The following is a 20,619-nucleotide window of genomic DNA, read 5'->3' as shown; positions in this document are numbered from 1 at the left end:
TCTTTGCTAAATTGGGTGAAAACATTGTTTTCATTTCCAATTCTTTTTTAAAAAATATTTTGTATGTCCTTTTTAAACACCTTTATATGTTCTTATTGACTATTTGTTCTTATTGGCTATTCCTATTTTGGATGGCCTGTTCACATCTTTGCCCATTTCCCCTGACGTTGTCTTTTTCTTATTGATTTATAAACATATGCATAAATAATCGACTATATGATGGTACAGCTTCATTTGAAGGATAAAGCATTTCAAAATAAAAGCAATAAAAAGTTTAACAAAATAATAACAGCATTATCTAGCAGTTTCCCCAGTTTGGCTTTTAATCTCATATTGTCTAAAAGACACCAGTATTAACTCAACCTGTACTAAACTAACTTCTGCAGAAAGCCTCTGGGGTCCGGGGCCAGGTGGGCGGAGCCAACGTGTCCGGACGGGTTTGCCCCGCCCTCTTCACCGAGGGGGCGGGACCAAAGGGCGCTCTGTTTGCGCGCGCAGCATTCGTTGCCATAGACGCTGTGGGGAAAGAGGCTGCAGCTTCCCGCCACTGTAGCCCGAGGAGAGGCAAAAACTAGCCAACCGGGGCCTCCGCACCGCGAGAATCGCCGGCGTGCGTAACGTTGACGTGTGACGTCATCCAGGCCCTTCGGCGCGTGCGCAGTGTGTGTACGTGAGTGGGGGTCCCCTCGGGCGGCCGTCGGCGGGCGTTCGGTGGGGGCGTGGGCCTGGAGGTGGGTTTCCGCTCCAGGCGTCTGGAGGCGGGTCTGAGCCTTCTTTAGGGCCTCCTTCCCGACCTCCCGGCGCCTCACCTCCTTCCTCCGCGGTGGGGGTTGCCGTAGACCCGGAAGGAGCGGAAGTGGAGGATGGCCCCCTGGAGTGAGGAGAGCGTGTGAAGCGCCGCCTCTCTAGACTCAGGGCAGAGGTGGGCGTGAGCGAAGGTAATCCAGGCCAGGGTTCCACGCCCGGGCCGTCCTTGATATTCCACCGGGTGAGGCAGGGGCTGGGACTGTGGTTCCCCCAGGTCAGGGACAGGTCACCTAAATGGAGCTTGGGACTCACTCCACCAGCTGAAGGAAGAGCGAGGGTGCCCCTGGCCCACAGTGAAGCGCTGGATCCGCAGTAGCGATTACTTTCATTATTGCTGGCCGGAGGAGTTGTTGGCAGAAACACTTCTAAAACTTCGTGTTAATTGGAGGGGTAACAACTGTTGATGAATTCATGTGAGTTTTGTCTTAGGTCCAAGAACTTGGCAGGTCTTCCTTTTGCGGCTTTGGGCAGGGAGTACACGACTTCCTGCTGGAGTCTGCAAAATAAGAATGGTAATACTGACTCTTCAGGCAGAATTATGATGCCACAAAGCTCTCCAGAGAGCGCTTGATGAGAGGGATAGAGGAACACTTACTTGTTCTTTATATTATTTAAACCACATGCTTTTTTGGTCACACATTGATGTGCTGGAGTGAAGGTGAAGTGCATTATTATGATGTATATTCAGAATCTAATCAGAGGAGTGCCTTTTGTGCTAAATATCCATTCTTTTTTTTTTTTTTTAAACGTAACTTATTGAGTGCTTTAGTGTACTGAGCCCTGTTCTAAACATGGGATGATAAATGAGTAAGCACACTGCAGAAAGAAAAGTGAAAGTAAATGCTAATAGATTAGTCTTCTGGATATTACTGTATTTATTGTGGCGCTAGCTCACCTTTATTTTCCATTTTAATCATGAAGCATTGACTTTTTGTGGGATGGTGATTGTCAATTTTTTCATATTTAACAAGTTTAGGTTCTTTTTGAAAATTTGTGTAGAATGCATTGGATATACTAAATAAATGCCAAACTCATGAACTAAATTATCTGTTAATTAACATTGTGCTAACAAGTACAGTTGACCCTTGACCCCCCAAAAAACTGAACTACTAATAATACTGGTTGAATGGAAGCCTTACTATAACATAAGCAGTTAACACTTATTTTGTATATTTTATGTATTATATATTGTATTTCTACAATAAAGTAGGCTAGAGAAGAAATATTAAGAAAATAATAAAAGAAAATATATTTATAGTATTGATAGAAAACCCCCCCACATATAAACGGACTTGTGCAGTTCCAACCCAGCGGTTAAGGGCCAGCTGTACCAGGTAATACTCAGTGCTCTATCTGCTGAAATTTAGAACTTCTCCAGCACTATGTCATTAAGCCATGCTTTTTTCTCTTATGTCCCTTTCCCTCTCAGGTGGACAGATGTTTTTGGTTTCTCAGGCAGTGTTAGAACACAGAATGTAGGGTGACTATTTGTGATTTGTATTCAGTAAAGATATTCTTCACTTTAAAGTTTTTCTATCGAAGCGTTTTAATTTTAATGGCAAGAAGAAATCATGTTTTATAGTGTGAGCATGGAACTGTCTGACCAGGTGAGGCAGGAATTTATAGTTTAGAAACATGCTAGGGTGAACTATAGGTCAGTATCAACATTGAGTAGAAGGAGGCTAACCAGTCAAGTGTACATACCGTAAACAGTGTAGTGATGAGTGTTAGTTGGTGACTTGTAAAGGTGACTTGATACCACCAGAGTGCATGTCTCAGCAAGAGAGTGAGACCTGGGCAGAGAACATATTTGGCAATTCTGCCTGGTTGATAAGTGGGTGGTAGCAAAAAGGCCTGGTATCAGGATCAGTATTGGATTCAGGTGCAGAATCCTCTCCTGGAAGAAAGTGAGATTTGGAGGAAGCTAAAACAAAAAAAGCTAAAAGTCAGTTGTTTGAACTTGATCAAATGATCAAATGTCATGTTTGGAGATGAATCTTAGTCAAAGTGTGTTTGGGGCTCTGTGAGTGGTATCTTAGCCATGAGTAGAGGAGGACTTCAGAGGGGAGCTAGAGGGATTACTATGGGAATAAGAGCTGCCATTTACTGATGAATCTTCTGTGGAATTTGCTTTGTGTATGCTAGCATATTTTATTCTCCTCTTAAAAAATGATACCTTGTCTGGCCGGTGTGGTTGAGCTTCAACCCATGAACCAAGAGAGCTCGCTGGTTCGATTCCCCTCCAGGGCATATGCTCGGGTTGCGGGCTTGCAGTAGAGGGCTTGTAGGAGGCAGCCAATTGATGATGATGTTGTCTCATTGATGTTTCTGTGTCTTTGTCCTTTCCCTCTCTCTCTCTAAAAATCAATAAAAAATATTTAAAAAGTGATACCTCAATTTTTAAAATAAGAAACTGAGGCTCAAAGATGTAAAATGATTTGCCCAAGGCCACTTATTAAGCTGTAAGTGGCAGAGCTGGAATTCGAGCCCTGGTCTGTGGATATCGAAGCCTTTACTCTTTCTTTATTCCGAAGTGCCTCCTTATATAATTGAGTGTGATGACATTAGCCTTTCCATTTTATGCAATTTGTCTTGAGTGTGATCCGATTTGCTGTGGATGACATTTCACTCACTTATAATTTTGATTCACTTAATTATGTGTTTTCTTTTTCTAGATTTTAATTTAATTTGAAAATGAGTGAGTGCAGAAAGCCAACCCTGGGTTCAAGTCCTGAGACATTCAGCCCAGATGTTGTTGCTGATATTTTTGAACTCTTTGCTAAGAACTTTTCTTATGGGAAGCCACTTAATAAAGAGTGGCAGTTACCAGATTCCAGTGAGATTTTCACCTGTGACTACACGGAATTTAATGTGTTCCTTGATTTGAAGAACTCCCTAAATGAAGTAAAAAACCTACTGAGTGATAAGAAACTGGATGAGTGGCATGAACACACTGCTTCCACTAATAAAGCTGGAAAAATAATTTCCTATGTGAGAAAATCTGTGAACGCTGAACTTTGTACTCAAGCATGGTGTAAGTTTCATGAAATTTTGTGCAGCTTTCCAGTTATTCCACAGGAAGCTTTTCAGAATGGAAAACTGAATTCTCTACACCTTTGCGAAGCTCCTGGAGCTTTTATAGCTAGTCTCAATCACTACTTAAAATCCCATCGATTCCCTTGTGAATGGAGTTGGGTAGCCAATACTCTGAATCCATACCATGAAGCAAATGACAATCTTACGATGATTATGGATGACCGACTTATTGCAAATACCTCGCGTTGGTGGTACTTTGGTCCAGATAACACTGGTGATATCATGACCTTGAAATATCTGACTGGACTTCAGAATTTCATAAGCAACATGGCCCCTGTTCACTTGATCACTGCAGATGGGAGTTTCGATTGCCAAGGAAACCCAGGTGAACAAGAAGCTTTAGTCTCTTCTTTGCAGTACTGTGAAGCAGTCACTGCTCTGACGACTCTTGGAAATGGTGGCTCTTTTGTTCTGAAGATGTTTACTTTGTTTGAACATTGTTCCATAAACCTGATGTACCTGCTCAACTGTTCCTTTGAGCAAGTCCATGTTTTCAAACCTGCTACAAGCAAGGCAGGAAACTCAGAAGTCTATGTGGTATGCCTCCACTATAAGGGGACAGAGGTAATCCAGCCTCTCTTATCTAAGATGGTGCTGAACTTTGGAACTGAAATGACCAGGAAATCTCTCTTTCCCCATCATGTGATTCCTGCGTCTTTTCTTAAAAGGCATGAAGAATGTTGTGTGTTCTTTCATAAATACCAGCTAGAGACTATTTCTGAGAACATCCGTCTGTTTGAGAGCATGGGAAAGGAGGAACAAGCAAGACTGAATAATTTAAGGGACTGTGCTGTTCAATATTTCATGCAAAAGTTTCAATTAAAGCCTCTTTCCAGAAATAATTGGCTGGTAAAAAAATCTAATATTGGTTGTAGTACAAATACAAAATGGTTTGGGCAGAGGAACAGATATTTTAAAACCTATAATGAAAGGAAAATGCTAGAAACTCTTTCATGGAAAGATAAGGTGGCCAAAGGATACTTTAATAGTTGGGCCGAAGAACATGTTGCATATCATCCTGGGCAAAGTTCTCTTTTAGAAGGGACAGCTTCCAATCTTGAGTGTCATTCATGGCATATTTTAGAGGGAAAGAAACTGCCAAAAGTGAAGTGTTCTCCTTTTTGTGACAGTGACATTTTAAAGACTCTTAATGAAGCAATTGAAAAGTCATTAGGAGGAGCCTTGAATTTGGATTCCAAGTTTTGGCCAAAACAGCAGTATTGTTGCTCTTGCCATGTTTATTCTGAAGAACTGATCTTTTCTGAGTTGTTTAGCCTTGTCAAGTGCCTTCAGGATGGGCAGGTTGTACAACCCAGCAACCAAATAAAGTGCCTGCTTGTGGGTTTTCCAGTTCTCCCTGATACCAAAATGCACATACCATTGGAAGTTCAACTCTTTGAATCGGCTGAGCTCATGACTTATACCTGTTCATTGCTTCATGACGGAGACCCAATGTACCAGCGGTTATTTTTGGACTGCCTTCTACATTCATTACAGCAACTTAATACAGGGGATGTCATGATTTTGCCAGTACTTTCCTGTTTTACAAGGTTTATGGCTGGCTTGATCTTTGTACTCCACAGCTGTTTTAGATTCATCACATTTTCTTGTCCCACATCCTCTGAGCCTCTGAAGATCTGTGCAGTCCTGTTATGTGTTGGTTACCAGGACCTTCCAAACCCAGTTTTCCAGTATCTGCAGAATATGAATGAATTGTTGAGTGCTTTGCTTACGTCTGATGCACCCGAGCAAGTTTTACAGTTTGTGCCAATGGAAGTTCTCCTTCAGGGGGCACTGCTTGATTTTTTGTGGGATTTGAATGCTGCCATTGCTAAAAGGCATTTGCATTTGATTATTCAAGGAGAGAGAGAAGAAATCATCAGCAGCCTTCAGTTATGAAATTGAACTTGTCTTTCTGAGATTTAACTTTATGGCTTCCTACAGTTTCCATTGTCATTGCATCCCTTTGCTATTAATTTACAACCTTTCATTTTGGGAAAGGCCAACTTTTGCATCATTTAAAGGCTCATTATTTCTGGAAAACCATCAGCTAGAACCCATCTCTAGGATATCCACAGGCATAGAGTTTTCGTTGTGGAATCTGAGTGCTGATATTCAACTTCAAACATGAGATGTGTATATGTGCTTGAGGTGGACACACCCATAGTTGTTTAGTTGGTCTTATTTATCTGCTTAAGTCGTACCTGTGTGCCTTCATTCCGATTTTTTTCCAACTAAATTCCTCTCAATGGCTAATGCTGTTAATGAATTGATAGAGGTTTTAATGAAAGGAGGTAAATCACTGCTGAGCCTCACTGATTTCCTTTAACATTGACCATGTCAGTTACAGATTTGGGGAACTCATCTTGCCAGATTTCTTAATATGTGTCATACAACGCCATTGACCCAATGAAGCTACTGTGCTGTTTTATGAATATTTTACTAGCCACAACCACTCAACTAGCAAGGATATCAAGACAGCTTCAAACCAAAGATCATGTTTATAACTGAAAAATTATTGTGTCTAACAATTCCTGTATCATGGAAAACCTCAATTGACAATGGTGTAGTAAATTTTAACTTCCAGGAAATAATCCGTGAACTAAGATATTTTAAAATTGCAAAATAATTTTTATGATCTCATATTGGGAACACATGGATGTGATCAATACAGTAAATAATGGAAAAAAAATTTAACACTTTCATAATGATGATTCAGCATTTAACATTAGTGTTTACAGTTTCTTTTTTCAGTATGAAAGTAGCACTTTATCAAAAGTTTAATCATGAGAGGTTATTTTATCAGTTATGTTTGATTTCTTTTGAATTACATGTATTTGACAGTGTAACCAGGCTTCTCTGATAAACTAAGTGAATATTCATTACTTTGAAATTCCACAAAATGGAGAATATTTGTATTCTTACGTGTGCATTTTAGACATTTTGTTAGTTATATGAAAAATAGATTTATTATCTGATGTATTTGGTTGATAAATATTAATCTGAATTTTTTTCATGTTCTTTGCTATTTTGAGTTCTATCATGTATTCATGAATAAAGTCATTAGCAGAGAGATATTTGTGTTCGTCTTTTTTATAGAGAATCATGGGAGAAGTTAAAAATATAACTTGGAAACAGATTTTTTTTAAGGAAGGTTTGAATGAGAGTTAATGTTCCTTCATTTCCTCTGATTTGTATTCATTAAAATTTAGTTCTTAATATTGTAATATTTATGGAAGCTCTACTTTGGGAAAGAAATTGAATACTTAAGAGGGAGGGGAGGGGATAGATTTAGTTCTTGTCAGGGAGGGTGTGGATGCCAGGAGGTAGATTTCTGGAAGAAATATGATTTCCTACTGGACTTTATGGTAGCAGTTCCAGTTGTATATATAATGACAGAAAATTGGTTACCAAGGGAGAGTTAAAACCTCTCTTGGAAAACCATTTTGTACTTAGAAATCTTTATGCCTTGGTTGGTTTGGGCCAATGTAATGACACAGTTTATTCTTACTTATTTTAGCTATTTGATTAGAATGAAGTTGAAACCCTATATCCAGGTTCTGGTATTAAAACTTTCTTTTAAGCTTCTCAAACAAGTATTGAATACTTAGGTTTTTAGCACTAACCTATACTGGAATATATATTATATTGGTGTATGCTAGAATGTATTTTGGTTTTCAACCCGGCTTTTGGAATCAGTTGCTGTTCATCTGATTTATTAGATTCAAACATTAAAGGTGAGATATGACTTGAGGAAGATTCAAATTGAACTGGATGTAGGTGACAGGTACCAATGATTTATAGGAATTTCTCTTTGAGAAAAAGGAGAAAACACATGCTTTCCAAAAAATGAATGAGATAGTAGAGGACAAGTATGAGATGGTTCGTATAGTTTATCAAGATAGTTATTACTCTTTAAAAATGTTTTTTCGTAGATCTTGAGATTTTTAATTGTGATGCTTTTTGAAAAGAATTTATAGCAGACGGAACATGTAAACTTCATAAATATGTTTCTTAAAAAAGTTAGATGAGCCGAAATCGGTTTGGCTCAGTGGATAGAGCGTCGGCCTGCGGACTGAGGGGTCCCAGGTTCGATTCTGGTCAAGGGCGTGTACTTGGGTTGTGGGCACATCCCCAGTGGGAGATGTGCAGGAGGCAGCTGATCGATGTTTCTCTCTCGTCGGTGTTTCTAACTCTCTGTCTCTCTCCCTTCCTCTCTGTAAAAAATCAATAAAATGTATTTAAAAAAAAAAAGTTAGATGAGAAAGAGATCTTATAAATTTAATTTCTTTAATTCTAACCTTTATTCCTTCTAGAAGAAAATCAGTTTTATATTTCAGTGGGGGATTTTACATATTATCCTAAAGTTACTTAAATATTTGAATGTGTTGAAAATAACTTTTCTGAAATAAATTTAAAATTAATGTGTGGACTTGACTCCATCTTTAAAATAGTTATTTTGTTTAAAAAGATTTGTGTTGCCCTACCCTGTTTGGCTCAGTGGATAGAGCGTTGGACTGTGGACTGAGGGGTCCCAGGTTCAATTCCAGTCAAGGACACATGCCTGGGTTGTGGGCTGATACCCAGTAGGGGGTGTACAACGGCAGCCAATCAATGATTCTCTCTCATCATTAATGTTTCTATCTCTCCCTCTCCCTTCCGAAATCAATTAAAAAATAAATAAGATTTGTATTAATTTTTTTTTCTAATTCAAAGGTGTTGGAAAGAATAAAAGCAAGATTAAAATGTTAGGCGTGCTGAAAAAACATGTTTTTTGACTGTTTTATTTTACTTTATGAGAATACCTGCCCTTTAAAAATATTTAAACCTTATTCTTTAATTGCAGGTGAGATCATTAATTGAAAAGTTTTAAAATTAGTTATAGTGCTTTGATGTGGGTATATGAAATCAGTAAATCCCTCATATTTTTAGAAATGAAAATGTTGATTATAAACCTAATCAAAATTTTATTTTCCATGGTTAAATACTTTCCATTGATTTTTTTTTTAAAAAAAGGGCAACACTGACATTTAGTGTATTTTTACTTTCTAAGGCGAAAGTAAGAAATAAGACATTTTTAATTCTGTTTCAATTTTTTTGAAACATTTTAAAAACTTATTTTAGAGAGAGGAAGGGAGAGAGAAAGACATTGATTTGAGAGAAACCTCAATTGGTTGCCTCCCGTATGAACTCCAACCTGGGGATTGAACCTACAAACTGGATATGTGCCCTGATGGGGAATCCAACAGCAACCTTTTTGGTGTATGAGATGATGCTCCAACCAACTGAGCCACCTGGCCAGGGCAGTATAATTTTTTAATGAAGAAATCACTTTCAGCCTGGCCAGTGTGGCTCAGTGGTTGAGCATCAAACTATGAACCAGGAGGTTGTGGTTTGATTACTGGTCAGGGTACATGCCCGGCTTGTAGGCTTCATCCCCAGTGTGGGGTGTACAGGAGACAGCCAATTAATTATTTTCTCTCATCATTGATGTTTTGATCTTTCTCTCCCTCTTCCTCTCTCTGAAATCAATAAAAAAATTTTTTTTAAAAAGAAGTAACTTTCAAAACAAACTAGTGTGAAGCATGACATTGTTTACATTTTTACAAATCTTGTCTTTATAAGAGAAAACAGCCAGACTGTCAGGTCTGTTTTTACATTTAATCTGTTACAGTACATTGTTTTGATTGAAGTGCTTAAGAAAACCTGGCCTCACATAGATATGTAGTTGGAAAAAGGAGGAGTATTTCAATAACCTTTACAGGTAATTATGGGTATTCTTTGATGCTACTCCAAAACTTGACAAGTGATAGTTTCTTAAAAGTTGGTGCAATGACGAATCTTAATCTACATCAATGAATTTTTTGTACTCTGTTACACTAAAATCCATATTCTGTCTTGCACTTTGTTTTTTTTTTTTTTTTAATATATTTTATTGATTTTTTACAGAGAGAAAGGGAGAGAGATAGAGAGTTAGAAACATTGATGAGAGAGAAACATCGATCAGCTGCCTCCTGCACACTCCCTACTGGGGATGTGCCCGCAACCCAGGTACATGCCCTTGACCGGAATCGAACCTGGGACCCCTCAGTCTGCAGGCCGATGCTCCATCCACTGAGCCAAACCGGCTTCGGCCTGTCTTGCACTTTGAGTTGACTACTTATGCACATGTAGTTTTGCAGCACCATGAATTTGTTATTTGGAAAATACCAGTTCATTGAGTTATACAGATCTTGCAAATGTTGACACATTTGATTATATGGAATCAAAAAAGAAATCACATTATTTTTATGTTTTTATTTTTAATATTTTATTGATTTTTTTTTTACAGAGAAGAAGGGAGAGGGATAGAGAGTCAGAAACATCGATGAGAGAGAAACATCGATCAGCTGCCTCCTGCACACCTCCTACTGGGGATGTGCTCGCAACCCAGGTACATGCCCTTGACTGGACTAGAACTTGGGACTCTTCAGTCCGCAGGCTGACGCTCTATCCACTGAACCAAACCAGTTAGGGCAAGAAATCACATTTTTTAACATCACTGTTGATCTCATCAGAAAAATCTAAGTATTGGGAAGCTGTCAAGCCTAGGGTGTTGAACAAAAATTTCCTAAAATTCTAATTTTCACTTGAATGCTTGAATTTTATCATGGCAACGAATACTGAAGGTTGTTGCCTGTGAAGTGACAGCTCACTTTATTAATTTTTGAGAAAATATCTATCAACTATGCATGTCTGAATAACTAGAGTTTGGCTGCCAGTTGTTCTTTAAAGTAAAAATGCTATTCCATGAAAAATGTACAACTTATTTGCCACTCAGTCTCACACCAGACGATGGTATGCAGCAGAAGTGCATTCCCTGTACTTCCCATTTCTTCACTTAGAATATTAAAGACATGTACCAAGCGTCTCTGCTTAATCAAAGTAACCATTTTTACTATTGCATAAATGATATTCTTAAGTAGAAAGCCCCCCCCCCCCCCCACAACGAATATGTATGATGAAGAATACAATGACTACTAGTCCACTATCTTTGTTTGGGCTAAGGCACCAGCAATTTTTGCCCATCACTGCTTTTGCATCATCAGTGTGACTCTCAACATAGGGAAAAGGGGAAATAAATAGTGTCTTGGCTTGGGTACATAGACCACATTTTGAGAACTGCTGCCCGTGTGTTTCCCCATTATATCAGCCATTCATTTATTTTATTATTTTTATTAATGAGGTATTAATTACTACTTTGAGGCTTTATTATTATTATTCTTATTAATCCTCACTTGAGGACATGCTTTCACCAATTTTTGGAGAAAGAGAGAAACATCTATCGGTTGCCTACCGTGTGCACCCCAACCATGGATCGAACCTGCAACCTAGGTATGTGCCCTGATAGGGAATTGAACCCGCAAACTTTTGGTCTATGGGATGAAGCTCCAGTCAACTGAGTCACCTGGCCAGGGCCTATTTTTGAGGCTTTTTAAAAACAAGAAATCACATTTTTCCATTTTTTAAATTTATGAAGGTAAGCATATGTTTCTCTTTAGTTCTATTAATACGATTTTAGCTCTTCATGTTTTATAAAATATGCATTCCCAGCGATAGAGTCCCCTCTAAAGCACAAGTTTCACTGCATCCTACAAATTTTTATGTTTTATTTTCATTTAATTCAAAATATTTTAAAATTTCTTTTGATATTTCTTCTTCAACTCATATATTTATTGTTTAGAAGTGTGTTAACTTCCATGTATTTTGGGATGTTCCAGCTATCTTTCTGTTACTGACTTTTAGTTTAATTCCATGTGGTCTGAGAGCAGAGATTGTGTATCTGTTCTTTTACATTTATTACAGTGTGTTTTATGGTCCACAATGTGATCTATCTTGGTGGATGTTCCATGTGAGCTTGAGAAGAATTCGCTGTTGGGTAGAATAGTCTATAGATGGTAATTACGTCTACTTGATTGATGGTGCTGTTGAATTCAATTATGTCTTTACTGATTTTCTCCTTCTGGATCTGTCCATTTTTGATAGAAGGATATTGTGAAATAATAGCAAAAATATATATATTGGTCTCTGTCCTTGGTTCCTGGAGTAGTGCTCCATTGTAATTTTCCTAAGTGACAAGAACACTATGAGCATCTTTTTGTTCTAATATTTGGTTGTTGACTCCAGCTCCTGATATAATTTTTAAATCCCTTGGAATTTCCTGAGTGATCAGAATGTATATCTTTCCATTAAAAAAGTCTTTGATTATACCTGGTGTAGTCGGTTGCAGCGTTGTCCCATATACTAGAAGGTGGTAGATTCGATTCCCAGTCAGGGCATATACCCAGATTGTGGGTTCTGTCTTTGCTTGGGGTGCGTGTGGGAAGCAACCAATCAATCTCTTTCTCCCTCCCTTTCTTTCCCTAAGATCAGTCAATAAAGTCTTTAGCCATATGTTGAAATATTTTTCATAAATTTTTCCTATATTTTTAAGAATTGTTCCTAGAGACTTTGTAGTTTTCATGCTAAACAAGTTTTATCTAATTGCTTATTACTGAATTACGAAAATGCTATTGATTTAATGTTATCCTGACATCTAGAAAATTGAGCTTTCATGTATTTCTAAGTTTGCCTGTTTATACTATTCTATTTTGTATATTGACAGTTATGTGGTGTCTGAGAAAAAAATTCACCTCTTCTTTTAAGTTATTTCTTTTAAAAAAAATATATATTTTTATTGATTTTTTACAGAGAGGAAGGGAGAGGGATAGAGAGTTAGAAACATCGATGAGAGAGAAACATCGATCAGCTGCCTCCTGCACACCCCCTACTGGGGATATGCCCGCAACCAAGGTACATGCCCTTGACTGGAATCGGACCTGGGACCCTTGAGTCCGCAGGCCGACGCTCTATCCACTTAGCCAAACCAGTCAGGACTTAAGTTATTTCTTTATGTAATTTTTTTGCCTTGTTACATTAACTAAGAACAATGACAGCAACCTATATTGTACTGTACCTGACTTTAATGCATCAAATATTTAATAACTATTTTTTGTTACAGGGTTTTTGTTGTTACATAAATGACTATCTTGTTTTAGTATGCTTTTAATAAAAACATAAATGATTAAAATTTTTCACACTATTGTCTTCTAGTTTGTATGGTTTATAACAAGGTGGCTGTTATAATGCTTATATTTATTTCTCTAGGAATGTGTCCCCTTCCTCCTCCTCTTTGGCTGCCTTCAAGATTTTTTCTTTGTTTTGTGTGTTCAGAAGTTGAATATGATATGTCTATCTTTGGCTTGGGTATTTATCTTTGTTGGTGATTTGGATCTTTATTTTGATGTATACCATTAATTCTGGAATTCTTCATCATTATCCCTTCAAATATTTATTCTACCCCATTCTCTGTCTTTTGTTTTCCTTCTGGAATTCTAATTGCACATTTGTTAGGTCATTTGATTTTGTCTTATAGTTCTGTTTTTATTTTTTACTCTCTCCTTTTTTTGTCTTTCAGTTGGTATATTTTCAAGGTCACTGATTCTTTCCTTAGCTCTATTAAGTTTGCTGATGAGACTGCCAATGACAATCTTGATCTCTGTTACTGTTTTTCACTTGTAGCATCTTCATTTAATTTTTTTCTTATGGTTCCCATATCTCTGCTGAAATTCTTAATCTGACAATGAGTGATGTCCACTTTTTACATAGGAGACTTTGACATTTTTTAAAAAAATATATTTTTATTGATTTTTTACAGAGAGGAAGGGAGAGAGATAAGAGAGCTAGAAACATCGATGAGAGAGAAACGTAGATCAGCTGCCTCCTGCACATCTCCCACTGGGGATGTGCCCGCAACCAAGGTACATGCCCTTGACCGGAATCAAACCCGGAACCCTTCAGTCCGCAGGCCGACGCTCTATCCACTGAGCCAAACTGGTTCCGGCGACATATTTTTAATAGTTATTTTAAATTCCCTATCTGATAGCTCTAACATCTGTGCTTTATCTAAGTCTGGTTCTGTTGATTATTTTGTCTCTTGGCATTGTGGAGTTCTCTCCATTACTCTTTTTCGTGTACCACATCCCATGATTTTTTTCTTTTATAGGGAAGATAGAGACGAAGAATCTGGGCAGTGCTCCCTGGCCTTCCTGCAGCAGCTGCTCATTCCCTCTCCTAAGCCTGTGCCATGAGGGATGCTTTCTCAGGACTTCTGCCCTCATTTTTGGTGAGTGCTCATTGGAATCTGTAGAGAGCAAAGCCTGTGAATGTTGTGAACTCTCCTTATATCTGAAGCCTTTAGGGTTCGACTGACACCAGCCAATACTCAACCTCTACCAACTTGTTAACCATTCTAGGTGAATGCTGCTTATTGGTGTTCACTGCCTCAAGTAAACAAATGCCCATGTCTCCCCATAGGCATTGTTTCTCCTCAGATTTTAATTTAGTTGGCGTTTTTCTCAACTTCAACTTTTGATGAATCCAGGAAAAGTTGTTAACTTGTGTAATGTTCAACTATTTATGTATGTATGTATGTATGTAAGGGTGGCGGTGACTTTCTTTCTGGTTCTTTTCCAGCTCTCTGCACCCAGGTAGAAACCAGAAACCTGATCCTCATTTTTAACATCTAATATCTTTACTGGTAGGGTGACTGTTTAGTTCACACCAGTATAATTATTAATAGCACCCCCTTTTAATTTAAGGGTTTCTTTGTTTGAATTATAAATTTTATGATAACCCTATTCTTGAAAATATTACATAATTAGATATCATTAGGAACATATGTTAAGTTTGGATGGATTTGTTTTTTCTAGATAAAAATCAAATATTGAAGATCATTTTCGTGATATTCAAAAGGACATGGGGAGAAAAAATGTAAATGAAAGACGCATCAATCAAATCCAATGTGTAGACTTTATTTGGATCCTGTTTCAATCCAAAATGATATTTTTAGACAATCAGGGATATTTGAACATGGGTTAGGTATTAGAAGATGTTAAGGAATTATTGTTTTTTTGTTAATTATTACAATGATATTATAGTTATGTTTTTTAAAAAATCTTACTTTTCAGATAACTTTTGATGTATTTGGAGGTGAAATGGGATGACAATGGGAAGTTATTTAAAATACTAAAAAAAATATGGAGAGAGAAATGTGATAGATAAAAATAAGAATCACAAAATGTTGATAATTCCTGGAGCTTAGGTGATAGGTACATGGAGGCTCATTATTTTATTATCTCATCTTTTTTTGTATTTCTGTCGATTTCCATAATGAAAAACTTTAAAAAAGGGAGACAAGGATATAATCAGGAACCTATTTCTTAAAAAAAAAAAAAAAAAATCAGGTAATCATCCTATAATTTAAACAGGTAAGGGTGATGTTTTTCTAGTGGCAGATCATAGGCAATGCAGCTATGCCTGAAAGTTTATTTAAAAACTTCCTGTGCTTCAGTGATTATTCAGCAAACCAGATAATTTGTGACAGGGAGGAAAAAACAGGTGAAATGCCATGGTTTCAGTGCAGTTCAGTGCGGCAGACCCACACTCAACCAGGAGGCGGGAATGGACCGTGCAGATGTCTTTTTCATCCTGGCTCAATTTGGTGTCTCTTTTGTGCAAACTCAACTTAGAAGGGATACACTCTGCTTTTCTCCCCTTTTTCCAGGCTCTCATTGTCCCTCCATTCTCCCCTGTTCATAATATGGAGAGACGAATGCCTTGGGAAGGCAGGTAACTAGGCTCTACACGCCATGGGGCAAGGACTGCTCACTGTTTTGCACAGTGAATGTGCACCTAGTACCATTACTGGCACATAGACATGAAGTAAATATTGGATGAAGAAAGGAATAAATAAATTCACACTTGCTGCTCGCCACATAGAAGGGACCTAATAAATATTGTATTTGCTGAATTGTGGATGACAGAATCGAAAAGCGAATTTTAGAGTTTTTGTTCATTTAGTGCCAGACCTCTTCAGAGTCTTTGAAAGATGTCCAGGTGCACAGAATCAGACAATGTGATGCCTGTGAAAAGGCAGGGGAAGCCAACGCGAAATGCAGCTTCGTTTAAAATGAAAAGAACAATATACAGTCACATACATGCCATCTTTCTTTCAAATATATTCATGGACATGATTTGGAGAGAACAGGAATTCTCTCCTCTCCTCTAAAAGTCCTCATGCAAAGAAATCAGGGGGCATTGTAATATCCTGTCCCCAAAAGTTGGAATGATAGATACCCTTAAGTAAACAGGCGTAATTAATCATGGTGCTGCTTGTTTTGATGACCATGGGAGAGTGACAAGTTAATAATAAATCTCTAGCTCATACAGGGATGGCTAAGGAGGTGCTGTGGGTTAATTTACATCTTTGGATGGCACGGAAGATTTAATCATCTCACTGCCTCATACATCAAACTAATACTCCTGTGATAGAAAAGCAAACCATTTTAAACTGTTAATCTGAGAAGCAATAAGATCCTGTCTTAGGTCACAAATAAATTGAGTTGCTGGCGGTTTTGATGGACCCCTAGAGTGTGTGATTTATTCAGGTTCCAAAGCCACTCAGGACCCCTGGGAATCTTGGCTGCAAAGCCAGGCAAGCTGGGAACGCCGCGGGAATTGCCAATCTAATCACACAGTCAGATAGTCTAGACTGAGGGCAGTGACTGAATTTACCTTAGACCTACCCAGTAATTTATTTAGCCTTTATGTCGACTACCAGTAAATTATAGAATACAGACGTATATGAATTTGAGATTGAGTTCTAAATGGTTGCTTTTAGTTGGGATTGTAATCATCTTTCTGCTTATGTAATATTTGTTCTTAAAAGATCAAAAGCTGTTTTTGAAGTTTTTGCTTTGTAAGTTGTAGGGTTTTAACCTGGCTAGAGAAACCGGGATACAGAAAGGGGAACTCTTGTTGGCATGATGAACCATATGTGAATCCTAAACAATTTTTAGATTTTCAGCTCTTCATTTCTTAAGCAGCTAAACTATGGGTTGTATTGAATTTATTAATTTGGAAAAATATCCCCTTGTTGATATGAATACCTAAAATATCATATTCCTGGTTTAAAGAACCGGCCACAATGGCCTTGGAGAAAGAGGAAGTAGAGTTGTGTCCAGTAGCAGTATGTGTATGTGCATTCATTGCTCTAGTTGGTCATGAAATAATTTTTATAAAGGAATTAGATTGTAAAATATGATTTCTGCTCATCTTTTTACTAATGCTGCTTATAATTTCAACTAAGTCATGATATTTAATGCACTATTATAGGAAATGGAAAAAAGAGCCTAAGTTGGTGCCATTAAAATAGCCAATTCCCTCCCTCTAGCCCCAGGGCTGTAGATTACAGCTGTAAATTACGGTTGCATTTGTCCCATCTTCCAAGGGCACACTGACATCCATCCATTCAATTTAGCAATTAAGAAAACACATACCACCCCAGATACACCTGGGTTGCTTCTCTCCGCCTCTCTCTGAGGAAGGCTAGATTCTCCTGGTCAGGAGTTCAGGTTGGGCCAGGTAGGAGAAGCCTTAGAGGAAAATCTCTTTCTCCTTCAGGAAGTCACTTAGCAAACATTCATCACTGCCTTAGGTCCTGGGGATGGATGGAAGGACAGGGGCAAAGAGCACTGTGTTGGTTTCCTATTGGTACTGCAGGAAATTACCACAAATTTAGTGGCTTAAAACAACACACATTTATTATCTTCCCGTGCTGAAGATCAAAAGTCTAAAACTAAGCTATTGGCAGGTGTGTGTTCCTTCTGGAGGCTCTAGGGGAAAATCTGTTTCTTTGTCTTTTCCAGCTTTGAGGAGCCATCTGCATTTCTTGGCTCATGGCCCCTTCCTCAAATGACTTCAGATTCTTGCTTCTGTTGTCACATCTCCTACTCTTTAATATGGCCTCCTCCCTCCCTCTTGTGATTACATTGAGCCCCCCTGGATAAGTCAGGAAAGCCTCCCCACCCCCAAACCTTTAATATAATCCCATCTGTAGCGTCTTATTTTCCATCTAAGTAACATTCACGGGTTCTCAGAATTAGGACATTTTTGAAGGGGCCATTATTTAAAATAGGATAGAATTTGGCTTTGAACAGCTGTTACTGTCTACCTTAATATGATTACTAACTTACACATGAAATGTCAAGTCCTGGAAGGTCCTGTATTTTTATTTTGACGAGGTCATGTTTTTTTGTTGTTTGTTTTTTAAAAAAATATATTTTACTGATTTTTTTACAGAGAGGAAAGGAGAGGGATAGAGTTAGAAACATCGATGAGAGAGAAACATCGACCAGCCGCCTCCTGCACACCTCCTACTGGGGATGTGTCCGCAATCAAGGTACATGCCCTTGACCGGAATCGAACCTGGGACTCTTCAGTCCGCAGGCTCTATCCACTGAGCCTATCCACTGAGTCTGACGCTCTGTCCACTGAGCCAAACCGGTTTGGCAGGTCATGTTTTTTTCTTAAGAAAAAACCATTTCCTGGTCTTGAAATACTGTGTTAACTCTCTTGGGCTTAGGTATAGGGCATTTCACAAATTAGGACCTTGGAGGACTAAGGCTGCATTATATGGTGAAAGGAAAGACAGCAGTGTAGGTCTGTTGGAGGAAGGCTGGCGGAAGTCTTCCAGTTCCTCCCTCCTGCTCTGCCTGTTGACTGTCACACCTTCCCTCCCCTAATGTTAAGAGTGCTTATCTGATTGGAAACATTCCAGAACGAGATGGGCCAGGTTTGTTAGTGATTTGAGTCCCTGTGTATGAAAAACTCATCACTCTGGGTGGGTATCATTCATGTGTCTTTCCCATTTATGTGTCTTGAGTAGTGAGGACCATGGTCCACTCTTTCCCTGTATTAGCTGGCCTGAGCACGCATGCTCCCCCGAGTCTGTCTGTCTTGTTTCCTAATTGTGTCCTCATCTTGCTTGACCCTTCAGCAGCAGGTGACACAGACTCTTCCTTTGGCGTCTGGAACACTGCTTTCTTCTGCTTTCTTGTTATCTCATGTCCACTCCCTCAGTCATCTCTGTTGGGCCTTCCCCATTTCCCCGACTTAATATTCAAATTTGCCAAAGCTTAGTTCCAAGACCTCTTCTATTTCTGTCTCTTAGCATCTTATCCTTATGGATTTAAATACCATTTACATATTTGATGATGCCAGCGTTAGATTTCCATTGCTCTGTAACAAATTACCATAAACCTGGTGGCTTAAAAAAACACTACACTATGTAATATATTATCTTATAGTTCTTTAGGTTAAAAATTTGACAGGGTCTCACTGGGCTAAAATAACCTGTCATCAGAGTTGCATTCCTTTCTGGAGGCTCTAGGGAAAAATTATTATTTGAGGGGGGAGGAGAGGATGCTTTTCCAGCTTTTGAGGCCTCCTACATTCCTTAGCTTGTGGTTCCTTTCTTCTACCTTTAAAGCAATTAATAATCTTATCTCTCTGCCCCTTCTTTCTTCCTCAGCTCTCTGTCTTTCACCACAGCTGAGAAATGGTCTCCACTTGTAACGACCTGTCTAATTAGATTGGGCTTACTCATATAATCCAGAGTAATCTCCCCATCTCAAAATCCATACCCTTAATCGCATCTGCAAAGCCTTTTAATTTTTTATTTATTTTTTAGCCAAGTAAGGTAATATGGTCATAGGTTCTGAGGATTAGGTCTTGGACAACTTTGGGGGTGATTGTTCTGTCTACCAAAATGCCCAAATATGTGTCTCCAGCTAGACCATTCTCCCAAACTCCAGAACTATATATTCAACCCCCTATTTGACACCTGTATTTGGATGTGTAATAGATGCCTCAAACCAGATTTGTCCAAAACGGGAGCAACTTTCCCAAAACTTCCCTCACAGCCTTCATCATGTCAGTTGATGGAACCACCTTTTAAGTTGCTCAGGCCAAAACCCTAATGATTATCCGTGACTCTTTCCTCTCCTTTGCACCTATGGCTAGTCCTTCATCAAATCCTGGTGGCTCTACTTTTACAGATATCCATAATGTGACCACTTTTCACCTCCTTCACTACCATCACCCTTGTCTTAACCACCATCTCCTCCCATCTTGATTATTACAATAGCTTCCTAACTGGTTTCTCTGTGTCTATGCCTTGCTCCCCTTCAGTCTGTACTCAACACAGTGTTAGGTCTGGTCAAATAATTGAGTCAACATCCCCTCCTCTGGGAAGTGACCTTTAGACCACTTCACAACTGGACATTCTCTTTCACTTAGACCACATTCCACTTGCTAAGACCATTATTCTTTCCCTCTGGACCTTTCTAGGATCCAGACCTGCCAAGAGAATGCTCTGCCAAGAAAAAGCCTGCCTAGAGTTCTTTAAAAATCTCTGACTCCCTGTCCCTGGGTGCTGATGCCAGTTGATCTAATACATTTATAATCCTTTACCACTTTGGCCTCGTGTGTTCTTCCTTCAGCAACCCTAACACATAGCAGCCAGAGCAATCCCATTAAAACATAAATTGGATAAAGCCATTTCTCTTTCCAAAAATCATAGTAGATTTCCCATATCATTTAGAGTAAAAGCCTACGTGCTTAATTAAAATGGCCTCCAAGGTCCCAGGTGATGTCCCCTTTGACCTTCACATTACTTCTTTAGCCTTCTCTCTTCACCTTGGTCATGGTAGCCTCCTCATTATTTCACAAATATTCAAAGCACATCCTTACCTCAGGATCTTCATACAAACTGTTTCCTCTGCCTGGGAATCTCAT

General features: G+C 38.6%; 1 protein-coding gene across 4 annotated transcripts; it reads left to right on the top strand.

Moving 5' to 3' along the window:
* Positions 1 to 612: 612 nt before the first annotated feature.
* CMTR2 (cap methyltransferase 2) lies at positions 613 to 14,067 on the top strand. 4 transcript variants are annotated; one of them, XM_070399070.1, is made up of 2 exons: positions 613 to 670; positions 3,483 to 6,869. In XM_070399070.1, exon 2 carries the CDS (start codon positions 3,502 to 3,504, stop codon positions 5,800 to 5,802), a length of 2,301 nt encoding a protein of 766 aa, XP_070255171.1. In that variant the 5' UTR covers positions 613 to 670; positions 3,483 to 3,501; the 3' UTR covers positions 5,803 to 6,869. The 4 variants fall into 4 exon arrangements, 3 of the variants coding, with proteins under 3 accessions (XP_070255171.1, XP_070255168.1, XP_070255169.1); XR_011468934.1 differs by lacking the exons at positions 613 to 670; positions 3,483 to 6,869 and adding exons at positions 836 to 938; positions 13,988 to 14,067; XM_070399067.1 differs by lacking the exon at positions 613 to 670 and adding an exon at positions 836 to 938.
* The last annotated feature ends 6,552 nt before the right edge of the window (positions 14,068 to 20,619 follow it).

Source organism: Myotis yumanensis, unplaced genomic scaffold (assembly GCF_028538775.1).
Source record: "Myotis yumanensis isolate MYYU_CA2020_CCGP unplaced genomic scaffold, mMyoYum1.0.hap1 SCAF_18, whole genome shotgun sequence".
NCBI lineage: Eukaryota > Metazoa > Chordata > Mammalia > Chiroptera > Vespertilionidae > Myotis > Myotis yumanensis.
Note: the sequence above shows the minus strand (reverse complement) of the source record. Positions and strands in the feature narration are given on the sequence as shown.

Bases quoted from the DNA above. Each gene is read 5' to 3' on its own strand.
- CMTR2 (XM_070399070.1), top strand. From the start codon at position 3,502: ATGAGTGAGTGCAGAAAGCCAACCCTGGGTTCAAGTCCTGAGACATTC.